The 13,476-nt window shown below is 36.9% G+C and overlaps 1 protein-coding gene across 3 annotated transcripts in view; it reads left to right on the forward strand.

Moving 5' to 3' along the window:
• The window catches only part of TMEM150C (transmembrane protein 150C), a 66,755-nt gene that overhangs the window by 45,521 nt on the left and 7,758 nt on the right, over positions 1–13,476 (forward strand). For all 3 annotated transcript variants that reach the window (XM_079153339.1, XM_079153338.1, XM_079153340.1), the window contains exons 2-7: positions 1,907–1,996; positions 2,937–2,990; positions 3,112–3,144; positions 3,241–3,308; positions 9,622–9,749; positions 12,594–12,771. In XM_079153339.1, coding sequence (XP_079009465.1) covers positions 1,917–1,996; positions 2,937–2,990; positions 3,112–3,144; positions 3,241–3,308; positions 9,622–9,749; positions 12,594–12,771 — 541 coding nt within the window. In that variant the 5' untranslated portion in view covers positions 1,907–1,916. The remainder of the gene's footprint in view (positions 1–1,906; positions 1,997–2,936; positions 2,991–3,111; positions 3,145–3,240; positions 3,309–9,621; positions 9,750–12,593; positions 12,772–13,476) is intronic.

The raw sequence follows: 13,476 nt of genomic DNA on the forward strand, positions 1-13,476 counted from the left end.
GCAGTGGAGTTGGCCCACCATGGACTGCACCTCTGAAACCATGAACCAAAATAAGCCTTTTGTCCTCTAAGTTGTTGCTGTTGGGTATTTTGGTCACAGTGATGAAAAACTAACAGAGATGTGCAAGAGAAAAGCCATAAAGTACTTTCTTAAAATGTATGCTTTGGAAAAAACATAGTATAGATAGCGTTCAGTGCTATTCATGATTTCAGGCATCCATTGGGGGTCTTGAAATATATCCCCTCACATAAGGAGGGACTACTGTATGTATTGCATAGATTGGTAAATATAAATAGTCCTATTCAGTATTTCCACAGTCTGGCATAGTGTCTGATATAAGTAGGGTATCAATAATTGTGAATTGGATTGAAATGGATTAGATTGTATCGGATTACTTGATTGAAAGTGCCTCAAATACCTTTCAACTTCTAGATTCTATAATTCGCTTAGCACTCCTGCCCAGATATATGTTTGAGACTAGGGCACACATGTTAATGGCATGTTTAGATCCAGGTGTCTGTCTCCTAGTCAGAAAGATCTACCTAGTGAGGCAGGACAGAAGTAGGAACTCAGACCTGCTTGCAGAGGGATTGGCTCCCCAGCCTCAAGGGGGCATCATGTTCTCTGTCTGATGTCAACACTTGGAAGGTCCAAATAGTCTCAGCACATGAAAGCAGACGCCATGAAAGTACTCGGAAATGTGGCAGTGTGGATTCAAACTTGTTGCAAAATTCAAAATAATGAATACTGAGGTTTCTTCCAGAAATGTCATTTAATCTCATTATCATTATGTTTGTCAGGTCACCAGTGGAGGTCACAAGGGTACTTTATTTTCTTAGAAATGTTATTTTTTTCCTTAAGGATTATATTGGGGTCCAGTATCTCTAAAAGATTTTGTCTATGGTTTTAGGCAAAAATACAAGATAAAGTGATAATTAGCTACTTCTCTTTGATACCATAATTTTTCATAGACATTTCTAAAGTATCTAGTTTTCATTTTTGTCTGGGAATTTTAAAAATATAATAATTATTACTATATTATGTAACAATTATAATTATATATTATATAATGTTATAGTAAATAATACTAGTAATGCTAGTTATTATTATTATTATTTTGAGATGAGGGTCTAATTATGTTGCCAAAGCTGGTCTCAAACTCCTCAGCTCAAGGCATCTGCCTGCCTCAGCCTCCTGAGTAGCTGGGACTACAGGTGTGCACCATTGAGCCTGGCTAGGGGAGTTTTTAATTCATGTATTTTTGCTGCAAAAATGTAATATCCCAAAATGCTTAGCATCTATATTTTTCTTCAGTGTGTTTATTGGAGCTACTCTAATGCATTGTTTTCTAGAGCATTTATTTTTATGTCTACTAAGATAGCTGCTCAATAACATGTCACAAGAAAAGTTCAGATTTGCAAAGCATTTGCTATTTCCCCCTGCAGTGCTAATTTATTTAGTAATCATTTGTTTTTAACACTTATCTGCCTGGACATATACTATGCACTTAGGTCCCTAAACCTGTAAATGTTAATATTAGCACTAAATGGAGGTTGGAATTTGCCTTTGGTACCTAATTCTTTTAAAAGTCCTAATCCCTTTGTCCATTCTTTTTTTTTTTTTTTTTTGGGTGCTGGGGATCAAACCCAGGGCCCTGTGCTTACAAGGCAAGCGCTCTACCGACTGAGCTATCTCCCCAGCCCACCTTTGTCCATTCTTAAATGTACTCAAAAGTTTTCATGAAGAATTTTGCATTAGGTCACAGTTAAGACTCTGAAGCTAATGCTAGATAACGATTGTCTGTGTTAACTGCTCATGGAATTTCCCCCACTGGACTTCCTTTTCATCTTAAAAGAGTTAGGTAAAATTTTGCCTTAATTATTAATACCTGTTCATTTTATTTCAGTGGTACAGGCATGGATGGGAAGAAATGCAGTGTATGGATGTTTCTACCTCTTGTATTTACTTTGTTTACTTCAGCTGGATTGTGGATAGTGTGAGTATGCTCTTAATGACTTCAGATGCAGTGGAGCTAAAAAAAAGTTTTGAGAGTATGTGACATATCTGTATGAATGTATTTATAAATGTTAAAATAATATGTACTAATTTAATCTTAAGGCCCCCATGTCTTTTCTCATCTTTTATGACTTAAAATAAATAGTAAGACTAAGAAATAAATTACGCAAATCAGGTAATGAAGAATGCTATTTTGTGTTCATCTGTTCTTATAATAAACATTTTGTAAAGTAGTTATGTAAATTCATTATTTGCAAGATTTTCTAATTTGACACTAACATGATCTGGATTCCGTTCACAGTCCTGTTCATAATCCAGCTATCTGTGACGAGGTCTGATATATTTATAAAATGAATATTATTACATTGGAAGTTCTGGCTTACCACAAAAATATTCACATAGTTGCTTATTTCAAGTAATAAATTACTTAAAGAAATTTATTTTAGTTTAAGTTCAGTAAGAGTGGTGGATATTTATTCCCAAGAAACTAGAAACTGAATTCTCATTTTAGTTTACTCAAAGTTAGAAGGTTTCTCTCTTTGTTTTCTAGTTTCCAGACTATAATCCTTGGGAGCTGGGACTGTAGCTCAGTGGTAGAGCATGTGCCTATCACATAGAAGAAACTGGATTCCATCTCCAGCCCTGCAAAAAAAAAAAAAAACAAAAACAAAAACAAAAAACCAAAAGAACCTGCAGATTATAATCATTGCCATTAATTTTGGGGGTGTTCTGAAAATTAAGAAAATACTAAGAATAAAATGAGATGATCTATGGATAAAAAATGTTATTAAAAAGCATTTTCTCAGAAAAGAACGAGTATGATTTAGTATAATTAGTTTAAGTAAACTGGGAAACAAATGATTCATCGAATTTTTTAAAAAATTGCTTTGTTTTATAAACTTTTCTTTCTTTCCTGATAGGTACTTTATAGCTGTGGAAGATGACAAAATATTACCATTAAATTCAGCAGAAAGGTAACGCTTATCTCTGGGGGAATTTGTTGTTCAGCCTTTTAGCGAAGCCTTTGCCGTGGGAGCTGAATTGCAGCAGTGACCACGATTTAACCTAAGCCTCTCTCTGTTGTTTGTTACCCAGGAAATCTGGCATGAAGCATGCTCCATATATAAGGTAACTCCATAATTCTCACCTGATCTGTCAGACATTAGGAAAAGTCGGAAGGGTTATAGATTTTAAGTAATTATAAAACATCTCATCTTTTTCAAGTATTGCAGGGGATGATCCTCCTGCAAGCTGTGTGTTTAGTCAAGTTATGAACATGGCAGCATTCCTAGGTAAGATGAGCATAAAGAATGCTTTATGCACTTCAGTTCATTTTTTTTTAACATTACCCCAAACCATATCAAAACAATGGTGGGCCTAGCTGATAATTTAGTATTATATCATGTTAATATGCTAAAGCCAGCTATTTGTTTTTTCCTCATAAATTCTTTTACTTTCACCCTGCTTTCCTTACATTTCTCTTTCTTTGACTTTATCATTTCAGCATACTCTGAACTTTATTTCATTTGCTGCATGAAATAATATATTTCATGTGCCATGAAATCCTGCATGCGATATGAATTGGTGCAATACATTTGCTTTAAAAAGAATGCCTTATTCATTCCTTCACTGGCAAAGATGAAAAAACCTTCATCTTTGGGCTCTGTGATAAATATTGTGTGTAGACACTGTCTTTAAGCTGAAGAGCAGCATTGGCGTTAGGATCTTGCCCTCCTATGTGCCCACATACATTTCAAGCTGGCAAATGGGGAAGGAGGCATAAGAAAAAAAGCAACTTTTGGCACTCATGCCTGACCCTGACTTCCTCCACTTTCTTTAGAGCCCAAGACCTTCCCTAAATAGTCTGTCCACTAGTTCTCCAAGTGCTTGCATGACCCTTTTAGTCTTTAGAGATGGTGGTGACCATCTGTGCTCTCTTATTCAAATCCAGCTTGTATGCCATCTCCTCAAGGCCAGGCTTTCCCCATATCTTTCAAAGGGTCAGCTATCTGTCACTATTGTCGCCCTGTTGGGAGAGGACCAGTGACAGCTCAATCTTTCCACAGTGTTTTTCTGGAAAAGGTTCTTTTAGATGGAGAGACTTTTACTCCAAACAAGAGATGAAAATGTCATTACCAAGGGAGTTTTCAGCCTTTGTGGTACCTGTCCCTGAATGATATGACCTGTTACTTCATCTCTGTGTAAATCCTCTCCTCCTGACCAGAAAAAAAAAAAAAATCTATTCACTCTTAATGTTTTCTTTTTTAAAGTTTTTTGTTGTAGGAAAGATTAGATCTCTGGAACTTAGGAAATCATGGAGCTTCTTGGTTCAGCATGCAACACCAGCAGAATCAGTTTGTTTAGACAGCTCAAAACATGACAAACTTGGAGAACATGCCTAGAGAAGCACACTGGGGGCCTTCTCTGAAGTTAACAAGATTTCTCCCTGGAGCTAAGTTTATTTGTTGGAGCCTTTCTGTACCCAAGCTTCCCCAAACTATGTCCCATTCACCTAAGCAGGAAGTGTCTGTCTGGAAGGCATGGACTACTCCATGACCACGAGGAGAAGGCTGACTATCGTGGTGCTGGGAAGCAGCTCCTCTCTTCTGCCCATGCCAGTCAGGGTTTTCATGGTCCAGAGAAGGTTGACACTCGCAGCAGCTGATGCCATGTGGGACCAGGGCTGGTCCCAGCCAATGAATTTGGTCAAATACTGCCTTTAGCCTCAGAGCTACCAGGAGCCTTACACTCATTCCTTTTTATTCTACTCTTGACATGTTCTTCTGAAAAGATCCATACTGGGGCACAAATAACTGCTAAGAAGTACACTATTTTTTTTTTTTTTTTTTTTTTTGAACCAGGGATTGAACCCAGGGTCGCTTAACCACTGAGCCACATCCCCAGCCCTTTTATTTACATTTTATTTTCAGACAGGGTATTCCTAAATTGCTCAGGGCCTCTCTAAGTTGCTGAGGCTGGCTTTGAACTTGGAATCCTCTGCCCTCAGCCTCCCAAGCCACTGGGATTACAGGCATGCCTCACTGTGGGTGGCGCCTGCTAAGGAATGTCTGCATTTAACAGAGCACAAAGCCCCAAGCGTGAACTGTGAATTGCAGAGTCAGGGCCTTTCACACACTCTTTGCCCTCACAGTATGTAGGTAGGTCTGCAGGTTGGCACTTACTCATCTGATCATTCCATAAGCACAATAACAATAATTAATTGCCATCATTTTTATTCCAAGCACAAAGCTAAGTGCTTTATAAATACTACCTCATTTAACCATGATGTATAGAAACCTGCTTTTGTACAAAAGCTGTCACAAGCTCCATTATGCTTTAAAGAAACCAACAAACATGTTGGAAGCTACATATTATTTTCTTTGTACTTTTTAGACAAATTGATATTTCCCAGTAGTCTTTGGCATATAAACCAGTTTGCACAACTCATGAGATTATCCAGTTATAAAAACATATGATTAACTAACTATAAAAGCATTTCCAAAAACAAAGCAATGCAAGCAAGTTCCCCTCTTCCAGATGACATTTGTCATCATCTTATTCACCAGTTCTTCCTACTCCACCAATAAGCAATTAAGCTTTTACCAGCTCTTGCTTGGAGGTATTGCAACATCCAGTGTTTAGTCTTTATTATCTTTCAGCATTTGAAGTGCCATCTGGTAGACACAAAATTGATTAAGATTAGTGTTCGGTGAGAGCAAACCAACAATTATTTATTTATCAACTCTGGGAGTGGAAAAGAATCCATTTAGTAAAGATTCTTATTTCACTGTGGATGCTTTCATTTCCCCAGGTCTGTCCTGCTAGACATCAGCCTATTACTTTAGGTGGCATAACTGTCTTTAAGAAATAGCCTGTGCTGCCTGTAAGTGACTGCTTTTTGGAAGCCCTATAGATTATAATTTATAATCTAAAAATGAGTCAGTGTAGCATTTATTAAAATTAGTTAGCAAAGATCTTTTATCTTTTTGACAGGTTAATCAATGATCGAATGCTCAATTATTTTCTTTACAGGATTCGTTATGCTCTTTGTCCTGAATCCACATTTTCCTTTCCAGTAGGGAAGAAAAAAAAAAAAAAAAGACTTAAGACAAATTTCTTGAAAGGAATGTTATTTCCTGCCCTGGGGCAGTTGCTGAGGATGAAGCTAATAGCTGAATGATTTCAGTCACCTAATAGCAGCTGCTCTCCCTCCTTCAGCCAAACATATATATCGACTACTGTGTTCTACCGCAGTCATAAATAGAAATTATGGATGCATAAACAGTAAAACTAAACAAAACGAAAAAGAATTGGCCAGGCACCAGTTTAGAACTGCAACGAAGAGATGTTACTCTGAGTTTTGATCTTTAAAAAACCCAGTTGGTCTCAAAATTTAAAAAAAAAAAAAAAAATTTGTGGGGCTGGGGTTATAGCTCAGTGGTGGAGTGGTGCTTGCCTGGCATGTGTGAGGCACTGAGTTTGATCCTCAGCACCACATATAAATAAATGAATAAAATAAAGGTCCATCAACAACCAAAAAAAAATTTAAAAATATATAATTTTTATATTTGTACTCTTTCAAAATAGACAGGAAAATTAAACAGGGGGCACATGGATAGGATAGCAAAGAACTGTTTTACATATTCAAAACAGGAGAGGAGTAGATTTTTAATATCTTCTAAAACCAGCTAGTAAAACCTAATTTTTCCCATGTTGTGGTATTTGGACTTGAGCATGCTAGACCACTCTACCATTGAACTACATCCCCAGCCCCTTTTTAAAAAGTTTTTATTTTGAGCCAGGCGTGGTGGCACACGCCTGTAATTCCAGTGACTCAGGAGGCTGGGATTATCCCAGTGGTTCCAGAGGCTAAGACAGGAGTTCAAAGCCAGCCTCAGCAAAAGCAAGGCGCTAAGCAACTCAGTGAGACCCTATCTTTAAATAAAATACAAAATAGGACTGGGGATGTGGCTTAGTGGTCAAGTGCCCCTGAGTTCAATCTCTGGTACCCACACCCCCCCAAAAAAAAAAAGTTTTTATTTTGAGATAAGTTCTTGCTAAGTTGCCTGGGTTAGCCTCTAACTTGGGATCCTCTTACCTCAAAAAATAAAAAATATTTAATGAAACTAAACTGCCTGTCTGTTCATCAGAAAGTGAACATGATAAAAGTTGGTCAGCATGAATAACAATGCCTTTGAAATTATCCTCTTGCCCAGCTGTCTTTTTCAATAAGGTGTAAATAAATTGTCACTTGGTTGACAGTGGACCTCATAGATTGAATCTGCCTTCATTTAAACTAAAGAGTTAGTAAGACTGTTTTATAGGACCAGTTTCTTCATTTAGTTTGCCATTCTAAAAATTCAAGTAGAGTCTGTTTTAAAAGGAAATTATGGCTCATCTGAGCTGATTAATAATGTAATAAACAGGTGACAAAGGCAAATGTGGTGTTTGGAACATGATTTTGGAAGTGAAGAAGCTGGGTTGAATTATTGTCTCCACATAGCTTTCTGGTTCCTGTGTAATTTCATCACCTGCTCATGATAAAGTGTCTTATCACCCACATTACAAATAGGAAGCTTAGCACTGCTGGGACTAAGACATGATACATACCTCATGTCTATTGGCAAGAAATGGATAGCTCAGAGAGTGACCATCAAATCCCTTTCCCTGGGCATAGAGGACTAAACTGCTTGGGTCATTGTGAGGAGCCATATGAGGGATTGGGTTTCACCTATACCAAGTTCCAGCATGATCTTATCTTACAATTAATTAAATGGCCAGCAGGGAGTTCCCAGAATAATTTGTTTCACTAGTCATTTTTAAAAGAAATTAAATGTGCCACCTTGGTATTTTGTGATTATTCCCTTATAGCCATACAGAATTAATTAGCAAGTCGATCCCATGGTGCCCTATGTTGAACTCTCTAGTTCTAATCTAATGACTTCTTTAACAAATGACTATGTTGTGTCAGAGTGCTGTATGCTGAATTACTCCTGTCCCCACTTCCTTCTCCTATTCTCATCCTAAAAATTAATAAGAATGCTTACTTTTCACCTTCTAGGATAGAAGTAGCTTTCACCTTCTAACCATAGTCATTATTAATAGACTTCAGAAGTAACTAACTCCTAACGAGGTCCCTTAAACCAATTATTTGAGAAGCTGTTGTCAACTGAAATAGAATTGATTAATTTAATTTAGTATGTTTCATTAAATGAAACATATACTAAAACTATATCAAGACTGAATAAGTTACTATTTCACAAATCACAGTTTAACTCTATTTTGGTTCCTAAATCCAAATAATAATAAAGTATTATTCCACTCTGTGATCAGAGGTACTTGGAACCAAAAGTCAACTCATTGAGCTTTACTTCATAGCTTGACACTATGAAATTTAGCATCTTTAGAAAATACAAATGTATGGATAGGTTTTCTTTACTAATGGTTATGGATAAGGGCCTGTAATCAAGGCAAAACCTTTAGTGAATAATTGCCAATATAATTTCTAATAGGATAATTCTTGAATTTCTGTCTTCCCTGCTGAAATATAATGTCAAAATTAATTGTCTTAAGCAGAACTGCATTTCCTTATATGTACATAAATTTTACATTAATTGTAAGATATAATTTATATTAATTTCATCATTTGTAAACCATTTTCTCCCAGTTTTTTGCATATATATGAAAATATCCCTACACTGAGTATTTAATAAAAGGTTATTGTTAGATTAGTGGTTTGAGTGGTGACTGTCCCCAAGGATTAGAAGTCAGATTTGAAATCCAAGTAACTTCCCTTATTCTCTCTTCAAGTTCTCAGATACCAACTTGATTCAAAAGATAGAATGGCCTTTTAAAATGAGTAATTAATATCATTTGAAAGAATTGCGTTTTCTTGATGTACTAGGTGTGATTTTTAGTGCACACCAAGCTCCACCCCCACCATCTGTGGCATTAAAATACAGATGTCATAAATGCGATTACTCTAACTGCTCTAATTTGAATTTTTTTGTCCTTTGACAATAAGCTCCCACTGGTAGAATCAAAGGGAAATGAGAATAAAAACAATGATGAAGGGATTTGTACACTTTACTTTCCTTCCTATCCCCAGGGATGGTTTCTGGCCCAGGGACCACAGGTTTGCCCAGATGTGGTAAACCTTGACCTCTTCCCCCATCTTCCTGCCTCGTGTTTTCTAACAGTTACAAGCTAAAGGAGGCTGATGTTAGTGAATTCCAGGTCTTGTCCCCATCCCATTTGTTGTTGCCACACCTCTCTCTGCATTGCTCTCTGAAGCCAGTCTGCCCTTGGCTGACCTTGTTTTTGCAAACTCTGGAACAACACTATTAGCAGTCCTGTCATCCTGGCACCACCCCCATTATACACTGCACTGCTGCTTCAAGTCCTCTCTGCTCCCCCAGGTGCTGTTGTAAAACATCTAAATCATCACAGGCATTGCATGGAAAGTTTCTTTGAAAAATTGTCATTTCAGAGATTTAAGATGGAGTATGATGAAAAGTTGAGTTTTGCACGTTGTGGCTTGAGAGCTCTGTAGTGTAGGTGAATGACTTAAATTTTTTTAATTTTAAGATTTTGCTTTATTCCTAGCCCTTGTGGTAGCTGTTCTGCGCTTCATACAACTGAAACCAAAGGTTTTAAACCCATGGCTGAATATTAGTGGATTGGTGGCGCTGTGTCTGGCATCCTTTGGAATGACCTTACTTGGTAATTTTCAGGTACTTCATTTGGCCTTTTTCACCTCCCTCTCATACCATTAAGGCCTTCACTTGTATGATTATGGTAGCTACTGAAGTCTAGTCACTATGTGTTCCATATAATTCTTCATCAACCTTAAAAACAATTAGGAACATTGGTTTCCATTGTCACAAGCTCTCCAGTAGTCACCCTTCTGAGCATATGAAATACAGCAAGGCCATTGTGAGAAGTAGCTACTAGAATAGTTGTATGTTTTATACAAAGGATTTGGAAGTGGTTCACACTTTTTTAAAAATAGCAAATTGCATCCTAATGTGCCTTTCTAGAAAACTAATAGGATCATTGCCTTTTTATAATTAAACACCAAATATCCCATTTGATGAAAGCTTGCATTTCAGGTTACAAAGCCCCCATGGAATCCAGTTTGAAAGCTCAGAATTTCTCTAGAACACCTACAACTTTTATAAAGATATACTAATCCTAACCCTTCTTCCTAGAAATGTAGAAGCCAAAGGTCGCATCTCTAAGATTAACTTCCCTTGCCAATACCATCACCCACTTCTTGTCCTGAATGACTTCATTTATTGCAGTAGTTGACTGATCTCCCTGCCCCCATTCCCTGCATACCATCCTCAAACCTATGCCATACATACTGTTGCTCTCCTTGTGAGCAAACACTGATCCTGACCTTCCTCCTGTTTCTTGAATTTGAAATCCAAATGGTGTAGGCCTTCAAGACCCTCAGAATTCTAATGAGCATTCAGGAATGTTCTTACTGAAAATTTGGTAGTGGATTTTCTAAGACAGGACCCTCCTGTCTTAACTCCTCACTCTTGCTAATTCATTAAACCAGGATCATGCATTGCCGGAGACTTCCTCTTGGCACACAGTAGCAACTAAGTATTTTTTGCTTGATGAGTTGTTTGGCAGTAATTCCACAAATTCCTCTGACTATTCTGGATCCCATCACACATCAAGTTAGATAACCAGAAAGCTGCATTCTTAGAACATATTTGTTAGGCTAATGAATTATCAAGATAGTATTTGAGGACTGGGGCTGTAGCTCGGTGGTAGAGCGCTTGCCTCGCATGTGTGAGGCACTGGGTTCGATCCTTAGCACTACATAAATAATAAATAAAGATATTGTATCCATTTACAACTATAAAAATATTTTAAAAACACAGTATTTGAGAGTTTATCCTGTTAAGATCCAAATTGTTAGGGCACAAGGTGTATTACTAAAATCTTGGTGGGGGCCTTTCCCCCACTTGCCTGCCTGTGAGGCAGGTGCAGGTATGTTGTAAAGTGCTCTGTGACAATCAGTGTTCTTGACCAGGGCTTTAATGAGTTAAGTGCATATTTGGATCTACTGTAAAGTCCTGGAGGAATCCCAGAGATTGGGCTGTCTTGGTGAACCACAAATAATCAAAACTATGAACAAATGACAGTACATATAAATAACACTTGCTGGAATATCTACAGTAAATAAACAAGGAACAAATAACAAATTAGATTTCTGTGGAAAAACCAGGTGGATGATATACTGGTTAACAGACTTTTCAATCTATCCCCTTTCTTTTCTTTCTTTCTTTCTTTCTTTCTTTCTTTCTTTCTTTCTTTCTTTCTTTCTTTCTTTCTTTCTTTTCTTCTTCTTCTTCTTCTTTCTTCTTCTTCTTCTTCTTCTGTAAATTTTAAAAGTTTGAACCCTGTAACTGTTATTATGTTTTAAAATTTATGTTTACATTGACAAAAAAGTAAATGCAGTCAATGGCATATAGCACAGAAGACCAACATCCTAGAAGGAAAATTTAATTTGAGGAATCATTATTTTAAACAAATTTTGAAAATATATATTTTTGAATTATGAGAAAAAAGTGGTTTCTTCAAAATATAAGGTGGGGCCTGGAAGGGGGATGAACCCTATAGCTAAAAACAATAGAAAAAATTGTAAAGGAAAAATAATACTCATTTGATGCAAAAGCTGTTCACAACCATGTTAAATAACAAAACAGTTATTTTTCAGCAAGGTTTAAAAGCTATCCCTTCAACAGTTGATTTTATTTTCCCATATGTGTAATTAAATTGCATGTAATTACAAAAGGAAATTTAAGTGATATACATTTTTTTAAAATAAGTGGGATAGATCGGAGATTTTATATCTCTAACCCCAAATGAAATAATCCAGATGACTTTCATTTAACCTACTGACTCTATAGCTTTGCTTATGAATCTTCAAATATCCTTTAACGAGTCTCTAAATAATGACAGAGCTGGTAAGTGGCAGTTTTTCTTATTACTGTAGTGAGACAAGACTCAAAGAATTCTCCTGAATGGAGTTGGCCACATTACACAGAAAGGTCAATTTTGTAGGAGTAAAGAACAGCCCAAGGGTTATTAATTATCTATGCTAATTAAATCTTGACTTGGCTAGAATTGGCCATCCCGTCTGTGAAGAACATAGCCAGATCCTGGGTCTTGTTTCCTTAGCATGGAGAATATACTTGGGGATGTATGCTTGTACAGACTTTGACATTTCCTTTTTTAATGTAACTCCTCTGCATTTTTCATTTCCTTTCCCAAAAGGCTTTTCTGAAAAATTAGTTCAAAGAACAGATCACCACCTCTTAAGTGGTTTTCCTGAACAAATGTTTTTAAGGTTTTGGGTACTGTTTATTTCCTTTCCTCTTTTTAGAGTTCAAACCATTTGAGACTAGACACAAAGACCCAATGGAGATGGAACACTCTCATCTTCCTACAATATCTCATCTCGCATTGAGATATCTTTCTCCCCTCACATATTTCATTAGCTTGCATGTCTTCTTTTCCAAATGGGCTTCCACATGCCATTGTCTATTCATCCCTAGCTCACAAACGATGAAGAAATACACAATGTGGGAACCTCCTTGACTTTTGGATTTGGCACGTTGACTTGCTGGATCCAGGCTGCACTGACACTCAAAGTCAACATCAAGAATGAAGGACGGAAAGTTGGAATTCCAAGAGTTATTCTGTCAGCGTCTATCACTCTCTGTGTAGTCCTTTGTATCCTTTGAATGTGAAAGGTTCTTTGCTAGTGAGGTTAAAACGCAGGTAAGTTGTCTGTGAGTTGCCATTCCCAGTGTTTTGGGATAATTGTCTCAGAATCTTTTTTTGTTTTTTAGTACTAGGGGTTGAACCTAGGGATGCTTAACCACTGAGCCACATTCCCAGCCCTTTTTATATTTTATTTGGAGATGGTCTCACTAAGTTTCTGAGGCTGGCTTTGAACTCACCATCCTCCTGCCTTAACGTCTCCAGCCACTGGGATTATAGGTGTGCACCATAGCTCCTGGCTTCATCTCAGAATCAAGACAAAACAGAAAAGTAAACAAGTGTAAACATAAAAACCCTCAGGCTAGTTTTTCATGCTAAAGAGAGATGGAGAACTAAGAGCAAGTTCTGCCATCTTTAGATTGTTTCAATCTGTAGGAGTGGTGTCATGCATTCTTCTGTCACTAATGACAGAAGTTTCCCTTTGTGAAAACCATACAATGCATAACCAAAAGAGAACTGTATTTTTTTCCATCTTAAAAATTTCATTTATGACTTAAGTCATTATCTAATTTATTAACTCTAAAATGAATTTCAAGGGACTAGAATGTTTATTTGTATCTTTTAGGAAAATAAGCCTCACTGAAAAACAAATTTCAAAAACTAGATTATCATTGCATGTGTAGTTTTCCTTAACAACTATTTGAGGATTAAGGG

Source organism: Sciurus vulgaris (genome assembly GCF_902686455.1).
Source record: "Sciurus vulgaris genome assembly, chromosome: 9".
NCBI classification, from domain to species: Eukaryota; Metazoa; Chordata; class Mammalia; order Rodentia; family Sciuridae; genus Sciurus; species Sciurus vulgaris.